The following is a 24,034-nucleotide window of genomic DNA, read 5'->3' on the forward strand; positions in this document are numbered from 1 at the left end:
GTCATAGAGGCTGTCTGGAAGGCTAGCTGCCACAGGTAGATTCCAGTATTATTCCCCTTTTACGGATGAGAAAACTGAGACAGGAAGATGTTAAGTAAAATGCTGATGGTACCATAACTTAGTGGTACAGCTGGACCTTAAATGCACGTTTTCTGTCTCCAGAATGTGTGCTGTTAAGAGACATGTGGTGTTGCCACTAATAGTTTGTTTTAATTTTAAAGTTTTGATTACTAACAGTTGCACATTTCCATGTATCTATTGTACATTTAATTTGTGTGTGCATTTGTGTATAAAACATCGCTTTACCGTTATTTTCTACAGAGGTGACTATTTTTCTCTTAGTGAATTGTAGAGATTTTTTGTATTCTAAAATTACTAACATTTTGACTTTTTGAAAGTTGCATTTTTTTTTTTCAGTTTGCCAATTGTCTTTCGGTTGTGTTCATGGTGTTTTTAACTAACAGAATTTTTGTCTCCTTCTTGCACAATCATCAATGTTTTCTTTATGATTTTTGCCTCTGGATTATCCAAGGATCCATCATGTAATAGTTCAAATCAGTTTATTTTTCCAATAGTTACTTTTCTTAAGACAGAGTTTTTAGCAACCCCTAGAATTATCTCCTAAGATCAAAAAGAATGTGTGGATCGTGAAGGACTGAAATGCCTAACTTACTTCATTTTTTTGGAATCTGTTGATGTGAACATCATGTTGAAAAATTGTAGGGGCTGGTTGGTGGAAGAATAGTCCATAGTAGGCAAGGACTCAGCAAGACAAGACACATGCCTCAATTATCCCGTTAAGTCAACCTCACTTTGCATTAAGAAACTCCTTTTAAATTGAATATGCCTCCTGGTAAAATTGAAATTTCAATCATCTTTTGTACGTCTCTTTATTAAGATTGTTAGATGAATATCTAATTGATAGTAGCGTCTATCTACCTGTTTATTTCTGTAAGCATGGACATTTTGGAGGGAAAGGAAAAGATTTGATTATTATGGGAGACTGCTGAAAAACAGTATTTAGGATACACTCATTGGCAGTGGCCAATGAGTGTATCCTAAATACCCAATAGAAGAGATGAGGTGAGAGTTTCCTTTGCAGTTTTGTCCAGAGTAATGACATGGCTGAAAACAGCTGTCTCAGGTTATACATGACAACTATAAATATGGCTATAGGTTGTCGTTTGCGTGGGTAGATCAGGCAGATCGTAGCATCTTCTGTCTTTGGTAAGGAAAAGGTGTGTACTCACAGAAGTGCATATTTCCACTTATTGTCTATTTTTATGAAAGAAAAAACTTTACTTATCATGGGAGTTTGCTGTAGTTTGCTGTATGCTCTTCTGTGTTATTTCAATCTGAAGTTTACATTTGTGTAAGACAGAGATAAATAACTATACCAACTTGTCTAATATGATACTAGGCATAGTTGCTCAAAGCCTTAACGTGCTTAAAGACGTGGAATTCGAACTTATGCCTTGTGGCTCCAAATGTAATGATTCTTTCAGTCAAGTACAGGAGCACCTTTGCAACATTTTCCTACTTTATAATGTATTTCTACAAATGCTGGGATTATATTTTAGTCTTCATAGAATGTGTGGTTCAGAAAGTCTGTTTTCCAGTTTAATTGACAATGATTTCCAGAGATTTAGAGTGAAAAAGATATGTAGTGGAGTGTATACCTGTCCCCTGACGTCCTCCCAAGTGATTTCAGGCCTATTTACACTATTCAGACCTCACAATACCCAAACTCAATCTTCCGTTTTGCTAATTCAACCATCTAGTGCTATCTAAAGCCTTCCCCTCCACTTCATTGATGCAATGCTTTTCAATTAGCTTTTTTTATTTTTTTTGATGTGAGACCTATTTAATTTATTTTATTTTATTTTTTCACTTTGCTGTACAGCAGAGATTGGCCCAACATTGTAAATCAATTAGCTTTTAACGCAGTGCTACTCAAAGTGTGGGCCAAAAACCAGTTTCAGTCTACAGACTTTTACTAGGCTATAAAATAAATACCAAATTGACAGTGAGCATTTAGAAACTTTGATAGCAATCTGCCATTGCTGTGACACCCTAGTGCACCACAGTGTGTTGTCTCTTTGATAAGCGAGTAGACTGGTTTGGATCATATCATATTCATAGGTGAGTCACGTATGGCTTGAGTTCTATACAGGCATGCACGTTAGAACTGCATATGTGTCTGCAATGCATTGGAAATTAAAAAGAAAAGAAACATCTGTCCTTCATCACGAACAGCTGAGAAGCATAGCTCTGATGCCTTATCGGTCTAGAGTCTTCTGTGCCTCACCTTCCTTTTTTCTGTCCTGTACTCTTTAAACCACCTGAACTCTGTGGTCTGTCATTCAGCCAACCTCATATCTGTATATACTGCTTTCCTTTGTTTTAACTTTTTATGCCTCCTGATTGACAATAACAAACATACAAACAACCAAAATTCTTATCAGATGGATTCTTTTTTCCTGCTCCTTGACTGAGCCTTGCTAGGAAAAAAAAAAATCACACCGTGGATCAGACTTGTATCACTGTGAACTCATGTTCTGGCAGCTCACAGGCCCTTAACAGTGTGGATTTTTTTTTCCTTATCAAAACACACTCTTACTCTTGCAGTTACCATTTCAATCTTTAGTTCACCTCTTAATTCTTAGGTAGGGGAAGCCAATGAGTGAAAATTTCCTCAGATTTTTGCTACCGAATTTTCCTAGTGTTACTTCCTTTTCACTTACCATTTCCTGCTTTTCTCCTGTTACAATAGGATTTCCTTATCTCCAGGCTGGACCCCATCACGTTGTACCTTGTCAGCAACCTTGTGATAGTTTTCTCTCCTTAATCTTCAAACCTCTTTCTTTGTTAATTTATCTCCATAAAAATTTAAATATCCTCCTGCCTCTCTGATTTACTTTTAAGAAAATCACCTCTGCATGCTTTCTTCACCTTTCAACTAACTACTGTTAATTATCCTTAAAAATCTTAGTTTAAACATCACTTCTTTGGGGATACTATTTCTGATTCCTGCAGAGCAGGAAAGGTATCCTTTTGTATCTTCTTAGAGCACTTGCATTTATGTCCTTTATAAAATTTATCGCAGTATATTTGCTACTAATAAATTTTCTAGAGATCTTTCAAAATCCCTTTGAATCAGTGACTCAAATCATTTTAGTCCAGCTATGATTTTGGGGTGTGTGTGATTGAAAAGCAATGGAATTGATTTCAAGGTCAGATTTGGCCACATTCCTTCCAAACTCCCTCATTAAGTGATGGGGTTTTGGGAAACGTGGTGTTTGTATTTTTTCAGTTCAATTAAGAGGTTGTTTGAACCACTTGTCCGTCTGGTAGCAAGTAGTAAGCTTTAAAGTAAGTTCAGGGGAGAGAAAAACCACTAGAAGATTCACTTATTGTAATGTGCTTCCTTAATCAATTTTAGACTTGTATAGCTTTTGTAGAGTTCTTTATAGGCTGTGTGAATTTAAGTTAATAATGGATTTAGGCAAGTAACTTGACCTCTCTGAACATCTAATTGCTTATCTGAAAAACTGTTTAACACAATATATATCATAAAACTTTTGTGAGGTTTAATAACACACATGCATACATACATATATATGTACCATTTAGCATAAAACTTGAAATCCTATTTGGGATTAGTATTATTATAATATGTTAAGGCAATTCAATAACTATATCCTTAACTCTCATGACATCAATTACTATCATGAGCTAGTGAGAAATGAATACTTTCGGTTAGTACCTAAATAAATGGAGTTTTGAGGTCAGCAATTTTTCAAAAAATATTAAGACTGCTGTTTCTGTGACATGTTTTAAAATAAAGGAGGTTATTAAAATTTAAACTGTTTTGCTCTAGGATACAGGAAATGATTCCCCTTTGAGCACTTAATTAGTATGATACATTAAAAAAATTACAGCATTAACATAAGGATTCAAGCAATTAGAAACACACAAAAATGTGTTTTATACTCAATATTACTGAAGTGAAATACGTCTGTTTATAGAACGTTGCCAGCGTCAAACTGGGTTGAATTCTGTATATTTAATAAGCATCTTGTATTTAGATCTTGTGAAACTAAATGACTTTTAAAGGTTTACTTAAACCTATTCTTAGCCATTGAATGGTTCACAGTCCTAGAATTGGCAGAAGTATGATGTCTGCTCATGTACACACACAAACACACACACTCCGACTGGTATTTTATTGATTAAAGCAACAGGATCAAAATAAAACTCGATTGTTAGAGATTACTCTCCTCGAAGAAAAAGAAGCAATTTTCATGGCAATCAACCCACTCATGCTTATAAACAGAGTCTAATAAGCGAAGGCTATGTGAGAGGTTTATAATGCAATTTGTTCAGTCGGTCTATGTAATAAACTCTTTCCCTATAAAATAAAAACAAATAACATTCAATTTTTAAAATTTACCCTGTTTCGTGTTTCTCTTTAAAAGCTCTTTCTCCAAAGGATATTTGATTTCTGTAAATCAAAATCTAGGACTAGATTGGTTTCATGCACTGTCCACTGTTGCTTACTGCTTTCTGAAGAGCTGTTACCTAGCAACTGCATGGAAGAAGCTTCCAGTACTTTAAATCATAGACAAGCTCAAAAATACTGTGAGGCAGACTTTTAAAAAAATATTCTGACTTGTTAAAATGTAATTAACAAATTGATTTTCCATAAAGCAAAAGGGCCTTGAAAATAGATTTGATCGTATCTATCTATAAATTTGTAGCTTTAATTGCAATTGCTTATCTGAAGAGCTTTTAAATCAAAAATAATAAAAATAGCCATAAAACAGAAACCACAAATCTCACATAATCCTGCTATTTTAAAAGTCGTAGCCCTTGAAAACTGTTTCCCATTCCTTAAGAGAGTTACTATTAACATTTTGATTCCCATTCTTACAATTTTTCATGCTTATTCAGACATACGTATGCACACATGAACATATATGCAGAAGTCAGCTTTTTTATCAATGGAGTTATATTGTATCGTTTTGCTACTTAAATTTTAAAACTGTACTATTGACGTTCTTTCAAGATGGTTTATTGAAATCTATCTTTTTATTTTTAATAATGTAGGATTGTGGTGATAAATAGTACCTGTTTAGAATTCTGATGAGCATTTTATATTCATTATCTACTTTTCTCCACAGAAAACCCTATGAGGTAAATATTATTATGATTTACAGTTTTAAAGATAAGGCAAGTTAGGCTCTGAGGGATCAGGACCTTGCCGGTGACCTGGCACACTTGGGGGCGACACCATTTGCTCTCGTGTGCTTATGCTCTGATGGCAAGCAACCCAAGGGAAAGAGCTGAGTCAAAACAGCAACTTTACAGGGACGAGAAGAAAATACAAGATTTCGAAAGAGGAAATGCTTTCTTCAACAAGGGAAGGAAATTAGAAAGAAAACATGGACAGATTTGATCATTGCTAAGGAGTCATCTCTGTCTGCATAATCAAAACTGGACTTTTGCCACTTATGTGGTCTCACCAGCAAAGAGGGACAGTGTGTAGAGGAAGTGGATGTGTCTACAAAATATTAATCCAGAAGTTTACAAAACCTAGTCTAGTAACCATATTTAACTAAAAGAGGAGTTGAGACATGTCATTTCTCCCTGGACAGGCACGCACCCAGCTAAACCTTGGGGATGGGTGAGGGAAAATGAAGCCTCTTACTAAAAGGAAGAAGGAGAGAATGAATATGGGGTGAGAGTAGTTTCAGCCACAGTTCAAATCTTTTTGTCCACCCAAGTATCCATGTACAGTGTTTTTCCCTTATACATTAATATACTCATTCATTATTACGAAAAATACCCCAAAGTTGCCTCAATTGCTGAATCCAACTCAAAGTGCAGGATATCTCGATAATACAAAGTCATTGCTAGCTGTGGATCCTGATAGTCTGGCAATGAACACACCAATAAGTGAGTTAGTTACCTCTCCCCCACCCCATATGCATATATAATAGCAGAGCAAGATAGCTGTGATAAAATAGTGGGTTTTGGAAAAAGAAAGGGAGACACACAGCAGACATTGTTCCATAGGAATGGTGAAATCCTGTGGGACATGAATTGCAGAGACCTTGCAGTAATTTTTTTGATTAGACACCCATCCTGCTCTTAGAAAATAACTCCTTTGTCTATTCATAAGCATAGATCCTTGGTCACTATCTTCTGTGGCTACAGAGAACGTTGAAATTAGAACAGATTTCCTCCAGTCCTTTCTATGTGTCAATAATTGTGCTCAAAATTCTTTTCTAAGAACTTTCTTGCACTTGCCATATTTACTGGCTTTTGTTGCCGTGTCTGTATCACCCTCTTGGTTGTCATGGCAACTACCTCGGCACCATCTGAAACAATAGGTTTATTGGGTGGGAAGGCAGCACAGCACCTTTATCTGATCCCCACATTAGGTCCAGCTTTATTGATCTAGCTGAAAAGTCTTAAAAGGAGGTCACTGATAAAGATTCTGAAAGACAGTGTCATCTCCCATGATTTAGGGTACAGTTCACTGTTTTGGTTCTGCAACTGTCCGAATTCCTGGACTCCTAGGTTTCTGGCTTCAAGCAATTTTCCCTTTTCTCTCCGCTTGCAGAGTGATCGATTTTTGCCCCAGATCATCTGTCACCTTACTAAAATCAGCAAGGTGCTGTCACCCACGTTAGTATTCTTGCCCTTTCTGATACCTCTCCCATACGTGTCTCCATCGACAGGTAGTTTCTGCATTCAGAAGGGAAAATGGGTAATAGGGAAAGATAGCAATTTCTGTCACAGATATAATTCTACATTATGCATCTCTATAGTACTTAAATTTTATATAACTTAATCTTCTTTTTAAAAAAATTTTATTGGAGTGTAGTTGATTTACAGGGTTGTTAGTTTCAGGTGTACAGCAAAGTGAATCAGTTATACATATATCCACTCTTGTTTTTTTTTTTTTTTTTTAGATTCTTTTCCCATATAGGTCACTACAGAGTATTGAGTAGAGTTCCCTGTGCTATACAGCAGGTTCTTATTAGTTATCTATTTTATATATAGTAGTGTGTATATGTCAATCCCAATCTCCCAGTTTATCCCCCCCTCCTTATCCTGTGGTAACTATGTTTGTTTTCTGCATCTGTGCCTCTACTTCTGTTTTGTAAATAAGTTCACTTGTACCCTTTTTTTTTTAGATTCCACATACAAGTGATATATGATATTTGTCTTTCTGTGTCTGACTTACTTCACTCAGTATGACAGTCTCTAGGTCCATCCATGTCTCTACAAATGACCCATTTTTGTTCTTTTTTTATGGCTGAGTAATATTCCATTGTATATAGGTGCCACATCTTCTTTATCCATTCCTCCATCAATGGACATTTAAGTTGCTTCCATGACCTGGCTATTGTAAATAGTGCTGCAATGAACATTGGGTTGCATGTATCTTTTTGAATTACGGTTTGCTCCGGATATATGCCCAGGAGTGGGTTTGCTGGATCAATCATATGGTAGCTCTATTTTTAGTTTTTTAAGGAATCTCCATACTATTCTTCACAGTGGCTGCACCAATTTAAATTCCCATCAGTAGTGTAGGAAGGTTCCCTTTTCTCCACACTCTCTCCAGCATTTATTGTTTGTAGATTTTTTGATGATGGCCAGTTTTTAATTAGAAAATCACTTGATAAAAATTGGCAGTTTGTGGCTTGAAATGTCCCCAAAAGGAAATGTAAGTAGCTGATGAAAAAAAATGAGCTGAAAAACTGCCCAATCTCCTAACTCACTGTCCCTCTTTTCCACACTGCTTAGTCATAATAGTTAATGGTATGGATAGCCAGGAAAATGCTTCTTTCAGTGCCCTAGGCTTGTGTTTCGGTGATTTCCCTTCTTTCAGTGTTTTTGCCCACGTCTTATCTCTGCACCCACTTCCAGAGACATATTCCCTAGATCATGTAAATGTGAGCTTTCTATCATGGCTATTCCTAGCCCCCTCCTCTGTGACCACCACCCCCTATCTTTCTAGTTCATGTCCTCTAATACAGAACTCCAACAATCTTTTGACTACACTGGGACTTGCAATTTGTTGATTCGACCAAGTTTTCACCTGTTGGTCCTGTCTTCCCTTCTTAACCTGTTTGTACCCCATAGCACACCTTTAGAACCCATAATTTCAATTCAGCCTAGTTCGTTGACCTTCCATTAGTTAGACTTGTTTGTCAGAAACCAACTCTAGTGAACAACTCTTTGTCTTCTAGGTGTTTACTTCCATGCATTTGACTGTGGCCAGAGGAAACCAAACAAAAGACGACCTGCAGGCTATTCCTCCATTAAATTCATGATCACTAATTTTTCGGGGTCTAGAAGCTGCCAAACGATCATTCTGTCCCTCAATTCTGTTTCTTCTCCCACGCTCTTAAACAGTGATACCATATTTTCTCTCTCACCTCCAACCTCTTCCCCAATCATCATTTCCACCTATTTTACAAAGAAAGTAGAACAATTGGAAGAAGAGCAAAATTTTCGTAAACGTCTGTCTACACATCTACCCACCAACCTGAAGGTAGAACGCCCATATATTCTACCTTTTTTCCTGTTATTATAGATGAACAATTTTAGTAGCAATATGGCTGGGAAGAGGCGTGAAAAGAGTGATATGTTAGTAAGATTACCCAAATTCTGACAATCTAGGAATGACATTTTAAGGAATTCGAAATATAGTCTATAAGCTTTAGGATTTATGAAAGGTCATTAATCCATTTGGCAGATCAAACAGCACTCTCTAGTTATTGTTGATAATGGAAATGTTCTGTATTTGCCTTGTCTAATACCTAGCCAGTAGTCACAAGTATTATTGAGAACTTAATTGTTATTGAACTTTTATTTCTGTTTAATTTTAGTTTATTTAAATGTAAATAGCCACATGTAGCAGAGGCAACTGTATTGGCCAGCACAGTTTCATTTTTATTTTATGTAATTAATTAGTTAATTAATTATTTTATCGAAGTATAGTTGATTTGCAATGTGTTCATTTCAGGTGTACAGCAAAGTGATTCAGTTATTCATACGTATATATCTATTTTTTCTCAGATTCTTTTCTCTTATAGGTTATTGGAAAATATTGAGTAGAGTTCCCTGTGCTATACAGTGGGTCCTTGTTGGTTATCTGTTTTATATATAGTAGTGTGTATAGGTTAATCCCTAAACTCCTAATTTATCCCTCCCCCTGCTTTCCCCTTTGATTATCATGTTTGTTTTTTATGTCTGTGGGTCTACTTCAGTTTTGTATGTAAGTTCATTTGTGTCATTCTTATTAGTATGGTAATCTCTGGGTCTATCCATGTTGCTGTAAATGGCATTATTTCATTCCTTTCTATGGCTGAGGCAACTGTATTGGCCAACACAGTTTTAGAAGGGTGATAGGTGGGATGCTGAAGAATTGGAGAACAGGAAGAGCAATTCAGAAGCTGTTTTGTTACCCCCGGTGAGAGATTATCAGAGTTTGAATAAAGGTCCAGCATCCCTTAGCTGTAATCCCCAATCCAGAAAATTCTGAAAAAAGAAAACATTTTAGTATTTGTGTTGGTGTTAAAATCTGACCTGACCTGAATTATTTGGTGGCAATCCCCGCACTGAACTTAATTTTTTTTTAAATTTTTATTGGGGTATAGTTGCTTTACAATATTGTGTTAGTTTATACTGTACAGCAAAGTGAATCAGCTGTATGTATACATATATCCCCTCTTTTTTGGATTTCCTTCTCATTTAGGTCACCACAGAGAACTGAATAGAGTTCCTTGTGCTATACAGTAGGTTCTCATTAGTTATCTATTATATACATAGTATCAATAGTGTATATATGTCAATCCCAATCTCACAATTCATCCCACTCCCCCCTTTCCCCCTTGGTATCCATACATTTGTTCTCTACGTCTGTGTCTCTATGTCTGCTTTGTAAACAAGATTGTCTATACCAATTTTTTCAGATTCCACATATATGCATTAATATACGATATTCATTTTTCTGTTTCTGACTTACTTACCTCTGTATGACAGCCTCTGGGTCCAGCCATGTCTCTACAAATGACCCAGTTTTGTTCCTTTTTATGGATGAGTAATATTCCATTGTATATATATACCACATTTTCTTTTTTTTTTAATTTTAATTATTTATTTTTTAACATCTTTATTGGAGTATAATTGCTTTACAATGGTGTGTTAGTTTCTGCTTTATAACAAAGTGAATCAGCTATACATATACATATATCCCCATATCTCCTTCCTCTTGCATCTCCCTCCCATTCTCCCTATCCCACCCCTCTAGGTGGTCGCAAAGCACTGAGCTGACCTCCCTGTGCTATGAGGCTGCTTCCCACTAGCTATCTATTTTACATTTGGTAGTGTATATATGTCCATGCCACTCTCTCACTTCATCCCAGCTTACCCTTCCCCCTCCCCATGTCCTCAAGTCCATTCTCTATGTCTGCGTCTTTATTCCTGTCCTGACCCTAGGTTCTGCAGAACCTTTTTTTTTTTTTTTTTTTAGATTCCATATATATGTGTTAGCCTACAGTATTTTTTTCTCTTTCTGACTTACTTCACTCTGTATGACAGACTCTAGGTCCATCCATCTCACTACAAGTAACTCAATTTCGTTTCTTTTTATGGCTGAGTAATATTCCATTGTATATATGTGCCACATCTTCTTTATCCATTCATCTGTTGATGGGCACTTAGGTTGCTTCCATGTCCTGCTTATTGTAAACAGTGCTGCAGTGAACATTGAGGTGCATGTGTCTTTTTGAATTATGGTTTTCTCTGGGTATATGCCCAGTAGTGGGATTGCTGGGTCATATGGTAGTTCTATTTTAAGTTTTTTAAGGAATCTCCATAGTGGCTGTATCAATTTACATTCCCACCAAAAATTCATGAGGGTTCCCTTTTCTCAACACCCTCTCCAGAAATTATTTTTTGTAGATTTTTTGATGATGGCAATTCTGACCGGTGTGAGGTGATACCTTATTGTAGTTTTGATTTGCATTTCTCTAATAATTAGTGATGTTGAACATCTTTTCATGTGTTTGCTGGCCATCTGTATGTCTTCTTTGGAGAAATGTCTATTTAGGTCTTCCACCCATTTTTTGATTGGGTTGTTTATTTTTTTGATATTGAGCTGCCTGAGCTGTTTGTATATTTTGGAGATTATACAATCATCCTTATTGATTACATAGATGTTCTCTTTATAAAAAGAGTACTGATTTTTCTTATTATCTAACAAGGAATCCCAACATTATATACAATTAACTCATTAATCTAAGACGATTGTTTTCAACATATCTGATCCAATACCTCTTTTTTATGATAAATATTTTGTAACACTTCCTTTACTATCCTGGAGTGAAATTCAGAGTAAATGTAAACATCTATATGAATACATTTTAAATAGTTAATATAATGTCCTAATTGTAATATGAAGGAGAAAGAGAGGGAAATAATAGTAAGGAAGTGTATATTTCAATATGTAAATGCCCAGGTATGAATAACCAAAGAGGGACAACGCAAGAGAGACAATTGCTTGCACCCATTAGTACGTGCCCACTACTGACACTGACAGTAGTGGGCACGTACTTATTATTAATGATCATATCTTAAATTTGTATTAATGACTCACATACAATACTAAACAAAATAAACTTTCTCTTAATTCATACAGTGGTTGTCTTTCTAAATAATTCAGTATTTACTAAAATAGTGCAGAACCTACTTTGTATTTATGTGTAAAATAGCCTCCAGTAATATGTACAGTGCTGGATAGGCTAATAGACACTGTAAAAACTTTACTTACTTGTAGAAAAAAGCATATACAGAAATAAAAATTAGTACCTAAAACTTACTAATCTTTCCCTTCTTTCCACTTCCCACAGATTAGTATAGTTTTTGAAAAATTAGCGAGTGCAACATGATCTTCCATCAACCATTCCCAACCAAACACAGATGAACACATTAAGTGAGGAAAAGGAAAGGAAGGGGACCCAATTTTTTACTTTTTAACCACTGAAGGGAAATAAGATGGAATATTTTTCAGCTATCACAGAGCTATCACATTTTCTCATGGTCCCCTACTAGAAGAAATACGGTTTGTACATTAAACCAAGGGAAAGTTAATAATTGCATGTGGTTTTGCATATATGGTAAACTTACCTTCTAAATTTTCTGGTAGTCTATCTCATGTCATAATACGTGTAAACATTTTTCTTAAATCATATGTTCAATTTTTGGTTTAAGATTTATGGACCCCATATGTATGGCTATCATATGATTCTAAAGTAATAACACTCTTCATTTAGCAGTTTTGTTACTTTATTTTCATAGATAGGTCATACACACTCAAAAATTATTTTGAGAAATATCGAAATAGTGGTTTAAGTCACTGTTATTTTGCAAATATTTTTGTATACTTTTCCACATTCAAAATTGGATTTTGAATCTACCTGCCTTCCTGCAATATATTAAGTATCATGGTTATGTATTTTTGAGATTTTCCTTAAAAATTATCATTATAATATATTTGACAAGCAAAAAAAGAGGAAAGAGAAACAAAGAAAGAGACATTGTTAGCAGATTCTTGATTTTTTTAAGAGTAAATCCTGATATGTAACCATAGCATAGAATTTCTTCCATAAAAGGTGAAAGAAAAAAAATGAATAAAGAAATGAAGGAAAAAGAAAAAAATAATGGGCTCTTTCATATGCTAACTCATGTTATACAAATTGGAGTAATGTTATTATTTATCTGTCTGGAGCATTTGATGAACAATTTCCCAAGTAATCTTGTTTCTTCATAAATTGTATGGTATATGTATTCATTTTATAAATCCGACTCACCTATTCAACCTTCTATTTCTTAATTTAGCTAAAACTGCTATTTTCTGCCTAAGAATATTTATTTAATTAGAACTTTAAACAGTCTTTATTTCCAATACCAGCTATAATAGTTTACTTGTAAGGGAAGTTTTTTTCCCCAAAACAAACAGCTTTTTTCCCAAACAAACTTTAATTGCTTCTCTAAAATATGATTTCTGTGGAAAATTAAGTGTATGGCATCCGGGCCCTCATTCTTGCATGAAAATAATATACTTGGGCTGAGTAGCATCACCCCCCTTTAATATGACTGCGCCCCCTTACGTGCCATCTTTTGTAACACTCTTTATTGTTTTTATGTCATTGGATTTCTTTTTATGCCATTTATTATCTTTTCTGACTGGACTCTATCATCTTTTGAATTTTTGACCTAGGTCCTGAGGTTAAAGTATAATTTAAATTTATATTTATTTCAGGATTAATTTTTATTGATTGGCAATTATGGTTGTTTTGATTATAAAAATCTATTACTTGTATGTTGTGCAAATATTATCTGCCACATTTTTTAATAATCACTTTCTGAGTCTTTATGTTGACTATGAAGTTGATAAATCAATTATGCTATAAATCAGTACTATTGTATTTCATACCATAGAATTATCAGAAGTAAAGGAGACTTTATATAGTCTTTGGTTTATTTTCCAGACTGTACCTCTAACCTACCTACATGTTACCTCCTTGTACAGATGAGGCACAGGAAAAATAAGCATTTTGCCAAAGGCTGTCAATTTTAGTAAAGACAGGTCTGGGGCCAGATCCTCCATACCTCAATAACTTACCTCATAGTCTAGTACTCTCTCTTATGAATCATTTCTCCTGGGGATAAATTTGCACATGTAAAAACCTCTCTAAAACAAGTGTGTTTATATGGAAAGTTTTGTAATTTTATTCATTGTTTTATTTTTCATATTATTTTAAAATACTACTATCCCAAGGTAAATTATTCTAATTTACCTATTTTATTTCAAACAGATCATGTTGTTTGTGAAGAAGAGTTTAAATACGCCATGTTAGCTTTAAACTGTATATGCCCAGCAACATCTACACTTATTACACTACTGGTTCATACCTCTAGAGGGCAGTAAGTATATTTTTTCTTTAAGATAATGCATTTTAAATTATAAAACATATAAGTGCAGTTATGTGATTTAGAAATACAGTAGTAAGCCTAGGTATACAGCTAGATATGTACCTATACTTGTATTTGTGTGAGTTATCATCATCTGACAGATAGATAGGTAGAGAGACAGACAGACAGATACAAAACTGTTATAGGGTCCAAGCCATATAGGAAATTGACAGTGATTTGCTGTCTTTTCTAACTAATCTTGATATAGTTTGTTTCATCCTAAATTTTATGTCTTCATCACTTGTCAGGTCTAGCATTAGGGCATTGTTTCTATTTTCAAGATTAGTAATTCTCAAATAAAACTTGTAAAAACAGGATGACAGCAGTCATTACTGTATGGCCTTAAAGCTGGTTTTTTTCTGTTTCTGAGGTAAGTTTTTATCTGAAAGCTACATGTGCACAAATGAGCTCAAAATTAAAATTTTATAATTATTATGGAATGATAACAAAGTAGTTGATAAAATCAGCTAATGTAGTATAAAAGAAATAATGTTTAATATGAATTTCAGGGTATTGAGGGAAATTATATCATCAAAACATTTTTTCCTATTTGTTTATTTTGATAGAGTTTCATAAAATATAGAGGTTGTTTTTGACTTGCATAATCGAGTAAAATACAATCAGCGAACATAGTCACTGCCCTTATTTAAAGACAAATGTTGCACTGAATTTCGTACTTTTCATATTCCTTACTTGATATTTTAGACAAAATGTTGATTTTCTAAGTAAATTCCACCATGGTGCTTGTAGTTATGAAAATTTAAATTTAGTGAGTTAATTAATAGTTATTTAAGTGAAGTGCCAAATCAGATAAGTCAAGGAAAAGGAAAATTCTTTCCTGGGATTTAGTACTGGACGGAGGAAAGTGCTAATTGAAAAATAGTAAATGCCCTCTGGTATTTTAAGTGGATTTTACTCTCTTACCTCTAGTTACGTCTCTGTTCTATTGAGACAGAAAGATTTTCCCAGGAGCAATTTTCTCAAAGTTCTGAATATAAATGTTTCTATTCTATAAATTTATAAGCCTTTAAGATTTACAGTGGAAAGGATGTAACAGGATCATGGATGAAATTGATTTTCTTTGATGGACATACTTAGCATTTTGATGGAATTAAATAAAATACTGAAAGCTGTTTTGTCACCAACTAATTGAATGTTCATAGAACTTATCATATGGCTTCATTATTTTGTCATTCATCTTTGTCATAGAATCATACAGATTTAGAGCTGAATATCTAGCCCAGCGTCTCTCTTGCACAAATGATAAAATGAGGCCCATCACCACTAACACACATTAGTATTTATAGATCGGTTAAATTACATTTTCCAACTCCTAGTAAATATTATTTATTGGCACACAATATTGCCTGGTGAACAAATTGCACTTAACATAAATTTAAAAAGAATTTCAGCGACACTTAAAATAGGACTTTTCCTGATATACTCTAATGAATTTTGTCATATTAAAAATGAAAGTGATGTTGTTGAATACATTGTTACCACATAATTAAGGATTTCCCGTAAGTAAGATTGACCTGCAAAATTATTTTCCAGTTAAGTGATACAATAAATGCCTTAGTCTACCAAAATAACCCTCTTTATAGCAGCTTTATTGAGATATAGTTCACATACCATATAATTAACACATTAAAGTATACAATGTAATATTTTTAGTATATTCATAGAACTGTGCAACTATCGCTGCTAACTCCTAATATTTTCATCATCCCATAAAGAAATTCTTTACCTTTTTGCAACCGCCCACATTGTATCCAAACTCTTTCAACCATAGGCTAATCTTACCCTGTCTCTATAGATTTTCCTATTCTGGACAATGCATATTGCATATAAATGGAATCATACAATATGTGCTTTTTTGTTTTTTGGACTGGCTTCTTTCACTTGGCATAATGTTTTTAAAGTTCATCCATATTGTAATATGCATCACTACTTCATTCCTTTTTATAACTGAATAATTTTCCATTGTATGGGTGTATTTCATTTTACTTTCCTATTCATCAGCAGATGGATATTTGGGCTGTTTACGACATTGTGAATAAGGCAGGTCTTAATATTAATGTAAAAATTCTTGTGTGGACATGTGCTTTAATTTCTTTGGGTCTATATCTAGGAGTGGAATTGCCAGGTCATCGGGTAACTCGATTTAGCCTTTTTTAGGAACTGCCAGAATGTTTTCTGAAGGGATTATAGCATCTTACATTGACACCAGCAGTGTATCATGGTTCCAATTTCTTCATGTCCTCATCAATGCTTGTTATCATCTGCCTTTTGCATCATAACTGTCCTAGTGGATGTAAAGTGCTGTCTCGTGGTTTTGATTTGCATTTTGCTGATTACTAATAATGTTGAGCATTAGTTCATGTGTTTATTGACCACTTTCATATCACCTTTGAAGAAAAACCTATTCAGATCTTTAAACAGATAAATACCATCACTTGAATATAAATAGTCATCCAAACAGATCACTTAATTTAAAATACCTATTATATTTTATTAAGAATATTGTATGACTAAAGTAATTTGTATTGTCTTCTGTATTATGAGTTAAATGAAGGTGTAGTGAAGATTCAGTTATTAACAGAATATGTTTGAAATTTTGCCTTTGAGCATCAGCAGAAATCAGAGAGCTCAAACATATTGATTTAATAATAAGAGAACAAACTCGGGAGCTGAATTAAGTAGTATAATGGGGAAAATGTTGAATAGTCTAGGAAATGCTTTATGCAAAGATTATCAAACCACTAGTTGAAAAAAAAGCTTACGATAATACTCAAATTTCCCCATTAAAAAAGGAGAGAGAATAATATTATTAGAAGTTCATCATATCATAAATGAACTTTTAATGGTGATTTTTGACTAAAAATAGTTGATATTGACAAGCTAAACACATTAAGACCCAACAAACACAGACATAAATATAATACAAAACCTAAAATAGTCTAACTTAAAAATATATTTTAAAATTAAGTGCTCTGTAGATTATGGGTATTTAAGGAAAATAATAAATATGAGTTCTGGAACAAATAAAATAGACAAAGGAAACAGGAGTTAGAGATAGAAAGGTCAGCTCTTTTAGTGACAGACCTGCCTTAGGTCTGAGAATGGAGTTCCTAATTCAGCCTTAGAATTAGATTTGCTCACTTAAAAAACACCTTCGTCCTTTTCTTAGTTCTCTTCCTCTAGCTCGTGATAATGGGGAGAAAAATGGAAACCATATATTAAGTACGAATTGCCTACCTCTGTACTTTTCTATGGGGAATATTAATTTTAAAAATATTTCGGAGTCTCTGGAGCAACTTAGCTGGGACCCTGAACAATATCTCCCAAGGCTCATTAATGCTGTCATGATCTTACATTTTCTTTTCCTAGATGTTAGTGGACTCATCTTGTTCTATTTGATCTGTGAGTCAACTAGATGATGCTAACTTTAGGTGACTTTGAATAACTGTGCTCCTTTTGTTCATTCAAGTTTACTCTGTATTTTAGCCCTTCATAGTTTTCCCCTCTCACTCACTTCATTTACATTTGAGGACTCAGTGCTCTTGGCAGAGGTATTTCTTATTGTCAATTAAATTAACATTTTGAATTATTTGGCAAACGCATTAGAAAGAGGAACAGAAGTTTATTCTTTGGATCGATATCACTGTAGGCTGTCAAACAGGTGATGATTTTAGCAAGGAGATGCCAAATTATCAGAACAGTTAGTAGACCTTCAATTGGCCCATCTTGATGACATTTTGTCTCTATCAAAATTTAATTTTTTCTTTTCCTTTCCATTTACTTCCATGAAAATATTTATTTATTTCATTAATCCCATCCAAGAGGTAATATTTTTGCTCTTAGTGATCCTCAATGGGAAGGAAAGAGAGAATTGATAAGAAAAATATTGCAAAGTTAGAATTTACACAACTTGGCCACTGATGAGTTATGGATGTAGAAAAGAGAAAAAAAGAAAAAAATCCCTTTACACACTGAGGTTTGACAGTAGAGAACTATAAAATGTGTGGTTTGTGCAGGAGAAAGGAGTTTGGTATTGGATCTATTTGCTTTCTGATGCGGGTATCATTGCTCGTGGAAATTACTGCTACTCTTGGTTCCGGAGGAGAGATCAGGGTTATTCAGGGCCACAGAGGTGAAAGCAGAAATGGTGGGGATTTGGGGAAAATGACCACTTAAGGCTTTTCCTTAGGAAACAGATGGAAGAAAAGGACAGCAACTATAGTATAGCCTAACAGAACAAAAAGGAGCAAGGATTTCTAGAAAGAACTGGATGGTTGACAATACAGACGATTTAAGATGGAGAAGACAAACAGAATTAGTAGGTCACTGGTCTCTGGGAAGTTCTGAGAAAACAATTTTGGACGATGGAGACTTTCTCATTTTGAGATAGTGTGAACAAATAAGGAGATGATAAGAAAGTGAAGCCTGGTCGAAGGCCGCCACTTCATTAAGTTTGTCCAGGAAGATAAGAAAGAAAAATAATGAAAGCTCTATTGCACAACAGATAGTTCTGCTGGTTCCACAGAAAGCTGCTTCTTTGATCATGGCAATTAAGAAAGATTGTCTGTATATCCCTGGTGGTCCTGTCTCCATTTCTCCCATCACACACACACACACACACACACACACACACACACACACACACACACACACTTCAAGACTGGAGGTCTGAATGGGGTAATTGCAAGAAAGGGAAACGATATACCTCTGAAGGTTACTCATTTTTCTTTTATATAAACTAACATGGACTGAAAATCTCCACAGAACTACATTTTATTAGGTGTATCCAAAATCTGTTTGATTACCCGAGAAATGTTTTTCCTAATCACGCCTATTAAAAGATTAACTAGAGGGCTTCCCTGGTGGCACAGTGGTTGAGAGTCCGCCTGCCGATGCAGAGGACACGGGTTCGTGCCCCGGTCTGGGAAGGTCCCACATGCTGCAGAGCGGCTGGGCCTGTGAGCCATGGCCGCTGAGCCTGCACATCCAGAGCCTGTGCTCCGCAACTGGAGAGGCCACAACGGTGAGAGGCCCGCGTACCGCAAAAAAAAAAAAAAAAAAAAGATTAACTAGAACATTATTCTATTAAACATATCTTGAGAAATACAGGTCCTGCTCAGTCTGACAGTCCTCTGCTTGGAAAGGCTTTAATAGCTCATCTTTCATTATCAAATTAGATTTAAGTATATCCATTTTATTTATTTAAAGCCCTGTATGCTCTAGTACTAATTTATTTTTATATCCTTATTTCTCATGATACTCATATGTATCGTGTTCTCCAAATAACATGATCCTAAATATACTTTGCGGTTTCCGCCTTCTACATCTTTTTTTAACGTTGTTCCCTCTGCCTTGAATTTTTTCTGCCTTCCTAGAGGGTTTTGCTAGAATTCGAAAATTCTATCTCCTCAAGAATATTTTTAAACTCCCCAATTTAATGTGATCTTTCCCTTCTACAAACTCACATAGAATTTTATGACGTTCTGCCAGAGCATGTGTTATGGTCCTTTTATTTTTTCCTACATAATAGGGTATAATTTCATTTAAGGTGGAGAACATGTCTTACTCATTCTTATACCTTCTATAGTGTTTCACAGCATGAATGCTCAAAAAACACTAGTTAAGTAAATGAAGTAAAGGATATACTAAAGATGATTCATTGAGGCCCCTGGTTCAAAGTAGTTTATGATCCACTGTCTTCATCTGCTCTTCCTCATCTGCTCCATTGAAATGATACCAAATAAATAAAAGTCATAAGCTTTTATCAGTGAAAAAGAAGAGATTTCAGTGAATTTCTAGAAGATGGAAAGTGGGTAAATAAACTTGATGAAACCTCCATCCCAGCATATGTTTAGAAGGTGATACAGCAGGACAAAATCCCAGCCCCCAGTGAGGCTCTGGGGTGCAAGATACCTAGAAAGAAGAGGACACATTTTGATTGAATTTCTGTATACAGAACAAGTTACCCCTGTTTCATCCACCACAGTACCATTTCTCTATAATTAAGTTTAGTCAGACATTTACCACTGGGAAAAATCAGATTTTTCCTGAATGAATTAGTCTGAGTTATAAGCCAGCATATAGTTTGGGGTTGGGGTTCAACCCTCTTAATCTGGCATTTAGAGACCCCAGACTAGATAGTTTGAGCCCTTCTTGCTTAATATAAGATGTAACCTGTGTAACATGAATTAACAAATCATATTCACAGACAAGGGAATCTATTTAATATCCCTATATATTATACTCAGAACTTTGAAATATGGCTCCTGTCATTTGCTGACAGTCAGCATGCAGGTTGAAATGAAGGGAACAAATCCAGCTAGAAGAGAACAATATCTGTATTCACACTGGAATTGTTTTGGTGTAATAGGGATGTTGGGTCTTCTACTCACTAGGAAACAATTTTTTCTAAGGTCAAAAAACTATACCATTTGAAAGGAGAGTCAAATGTTTGGAAGCAAGGAGAGTCACAGTAAATGAGAACAAAAATACATTAAAAAGAAATTCAAATGTATTTTTGAACAGTAGAGAAGTATAAATAATAGTTCACAAGAATACTGAAGGATTATGAAAGGGTGATAATGATTGTTCAAAGGAATAAAATGCTGAGGAATTTATTTGTAGAGTTTAAAATTTTCAGAATATTTAACTTAAATTTGTTGATTATGATTCTGGAGTATATGATTTTCTCTTCAATAATAATGGGAAAAGCCATAATACATAAATACACAAATCCAGAATAGCTAAAAATAATTGTAATTATTACTCCCAGGAAGATACGAAAAGGAGTTATAGTAGAGAAATAGAAAGTAAAGACCTTTTGAAATTAACAGAGTGATTATAAAAACCTTGAAAGATAACATCATAGAAATCTTGAGGATTTCAGATTTAAAAAAAGAGAAAGAGATAGAATATGTAGGAAAAATAATTCACAGTACACGAAATCAATCTTAAAGAGGTAATATCTGATTTGGTGGGAATTCCAGAAAGGATGGAGAGAATAGAATGCAAGAAATTATAACAGAAGAAGGGAGATTTAAATCTTTAAATAGACCGGGTTTCTTGCTTGTGAATGACAATGAATGAAAGAGAACCACACCTAGAGACATAACACTGCCAAATTATAAAGCAGTAATGATGAAGAAGAATTCTCTTAAAGTTGTAGAAAGGAAGAGAAATCTCAATATTGACTAGGATTCTTAACTTTAGGCAAGGATATTCATTGAGCTAGTCTGATTATAAAGAGGTGTATGGAGGAATATAGATAACTCATAGAACAGGAAAGTTAGCCTTTATTTAGGCTCAACATGCACGAACAGTTCCCACTACCCCACCTCACAGCTAACCCAATAAGGAACTTTGACCTCTGAACATCCTGGGAGCCAGCTACCTCTGCAGCCAGACATCTCAACAATATAGATGCCCCCTCGCCTGCCTGTTTCCTCATTTAGCTCACTTCCAGAATAAACTCTCGCATTTGTGTCCAATTGGTAGAACCTAGGTCACATGTCTGTACCATAGCTAAAACCAAAGATTTCTAAAAGCTATGGTCAAGATAGGAAAAGCCAGACAAGTCTCAACAAGAGACTGGACTAGATTAAAAGCAACATAAACAATGGGATGTGACAAAGGAAGTTTCTGTTTTCTCTCCCAACTGGAAAAAAAAAAGGTGGTCATAAACTCCAAGAAAATGAAAAAGAAACTATAATAAATCAAATTAAAATGTGCCATAATACTGAACAATAGGTTGTCAGTAAGTAAGGAATTTTTTTTTTTTTTGTATTCTCTCTTGAATTGCTCAGGGAATACAGAGAAGTTCATATAATTATAGCATTCCACTGAACTCTTAAATGAACTATGTTGCAATAATCCGAATAATGTAATCACTGAACTCAGGTTTTCTGTACTTTTTTTTTCCAGCTTTATTATAATTGACATGTAACGTATAAGTTTGAGATGTACAACGGGTTCTCCACTTTTATCTGAAGCCATTGACTTATTTATAGCCAGGGAACAAAATACAGATATTTGCATTTTCAACAATGTAAAAAGGTACAGCAAATGATATTTTAGAGAAAAGTAGGGAGGAGATGTAGAAGGGAGAGTAGCTAATATCCTCAGCCTACAAAATGGAAAATCAAGAGACCTGTATCTATAGTCACTGCTACTCTATACTTACAGCCCTGTGGGGAATCTGTTGTGAGATAATTATTTTCTCTCACACCTCAGAGATGGTGGTCAATAGAAAATGCCTACAATGACATAGTAATAAAATTTGATAACACATTTTTATTGAGATACCTCAAAACTCTTTAAATGAAGCCCAGAATCTGGAAGCATTTTTTTTTTTTTTGGTCAATTTAAGTTATGAATGAAGTCCCATGCTAAAAATAGCACTGAATAGAGTTAAAATATTGTTATGATTTGGTCATTCATTCATTCATCCTACGATAACAATCACATGCATTCATACAGTGTAAGGCACTGTGTTAGGAGTTCGGGAAATACAAAAATGAAAACGTTCCATTCTGGTCACAAAAACTAAAAAAACCACAAGGCAGAACACAATGTAAACATGGCTTATGTATGTTTGCAGTGTGTTATAAGTTTCCCCTAGTAGATTTATTTTATTAATGTAGTTTCTTTTAGCTATGGTAAGATTAGTTTGCATACCTTGAGAATAAACCAAATGACAACATGGACAGCCAGTGAAGAAACTTGCCAGTTACACATAATTTTAAAAGAGCAAAAAACATACTCAAAATGATAAAATGTGAATAACAACAATAGGAGCTTATGAAACTCCTATATCCCTAAATATTAATATTTATAGAATACAACTTTCCCGAAGACTTCACTATGATGTTCTCAACTAAAGTGACAGATACAGCAGAGCAATGCAAATGCACAAGAGCACGGAGCACTCGACCATAAGCTAAGCGTATGGTACTTATTCATAAGGAAGCAGGCTGTGTTCTGAGAGAGAGAGGGGGAAGGTACACCTTCGCTATGGATTTTTATTAATGCTAAAGGAGAACAGTTTAAAATCAGTGGGATACGACTTATTTAATAATGGAATTAAAGAGCTGAGAATTCAGTGTCATTATGAGAGATGAATTTATTTTTCACCTGACAGTTTAAGAAGCAGGTGAAAAGTCTTCACAGAATTTTAGGATTTGTGTGTGTGATAATTAGGTGGCTTCTTGAGTTAAGTGAGTACTTCAGAAAACCACACTAGAATTTTTGAAGAACAAACTTTAAGGGTAGTGAGTTTGGACCACTTTCATGTGCAATCAGCCTTTCAGATTTAACGGTGGAGCTTTATTTCATTTCTCTTTGAAATCTCTTTCAAAAGGGTGTTCACTGTTTATGTTCACTATTAAGAATGCTTGAAAGTTGTATAGCATTTCTGTACTCTCCTCACTTTCACAGCAATTTTTCTTATCCTGAGAATGGCAAACAGCTTTCTGGTTCCATCTAGTGGCTGAAAATTGATTATCATCCTCCACATGGTTTTAATGTTAGGACTCAGGTTTTTATTTTGATGTCTGATACCATAAAAAGCTGGGGAAAGTTCAGCTTAATCTTGAGTTTTATTACTTAATCTTGAGTTCTATTACCTCCTCTACTTAGAGTTCTTGACTACTTTTCTTTCTAGGTAAGATAATCCAATTTGTGTGTCAGATCGATCCCCAGACCAGCAAGAATAAACATTCATCCAAAGTTCTGTGTTAGCTTTCTCTTTTGTAGCCTCACCTGTAGTGGAAGTTTCCGTCTACTCTAATATGCCCTTTCCATTCCATAAATTACAATTATGTTTTCAATGACACAGGCTACAATTTGTCAAAATCATTTCTTTTACTTGCAGTGTTCACTGTAGATTCCTGACATTAATAGTAAAGGGAATTGGAATACCATTTAAATATCTTAATTTTTAAATAAAGTAAAAGCTTGGGAC

General features: G+C 34.6%; 1 protein-coding gene across 2 annotated transcripts in view; it reads left to right on the plus strand.

Moving 5' to 3' along the window:
• The window catches only part of KCNT2 (potassium sodium-activated channel subfamily T member 2), a 369,346-nt gene that overhangs the window by 229,392 nt on the left and 115,920 nt on the right, over window positions 1-24,034 (plus strand). For both annotated transcript variants that reach the window (XM_082654683.1, XM_082654684.1), the window contains exon 14: window positions 13,899-14,007. In XM_082654683.1, the coding sequence (XP_082510809.1) occupies window positions 13,899-14,007 (109 nt within the window). The remainder of the gene's footprint in view (window positions 1-13,898; window positions 14,008-24,034) is intronic.

Source organism: Grampus griseus, assembly GCF_964374135.1.
Source record: "Grampus griseus genome assembly, chromosome: 1".
NCBI classification, from domain to species: domain Eukaryota; kingdom Metazoa; phylum Chordata; class Mammalia; order Artiodactyla; family Delphinidae; genus Grampus; species Grampus griseus.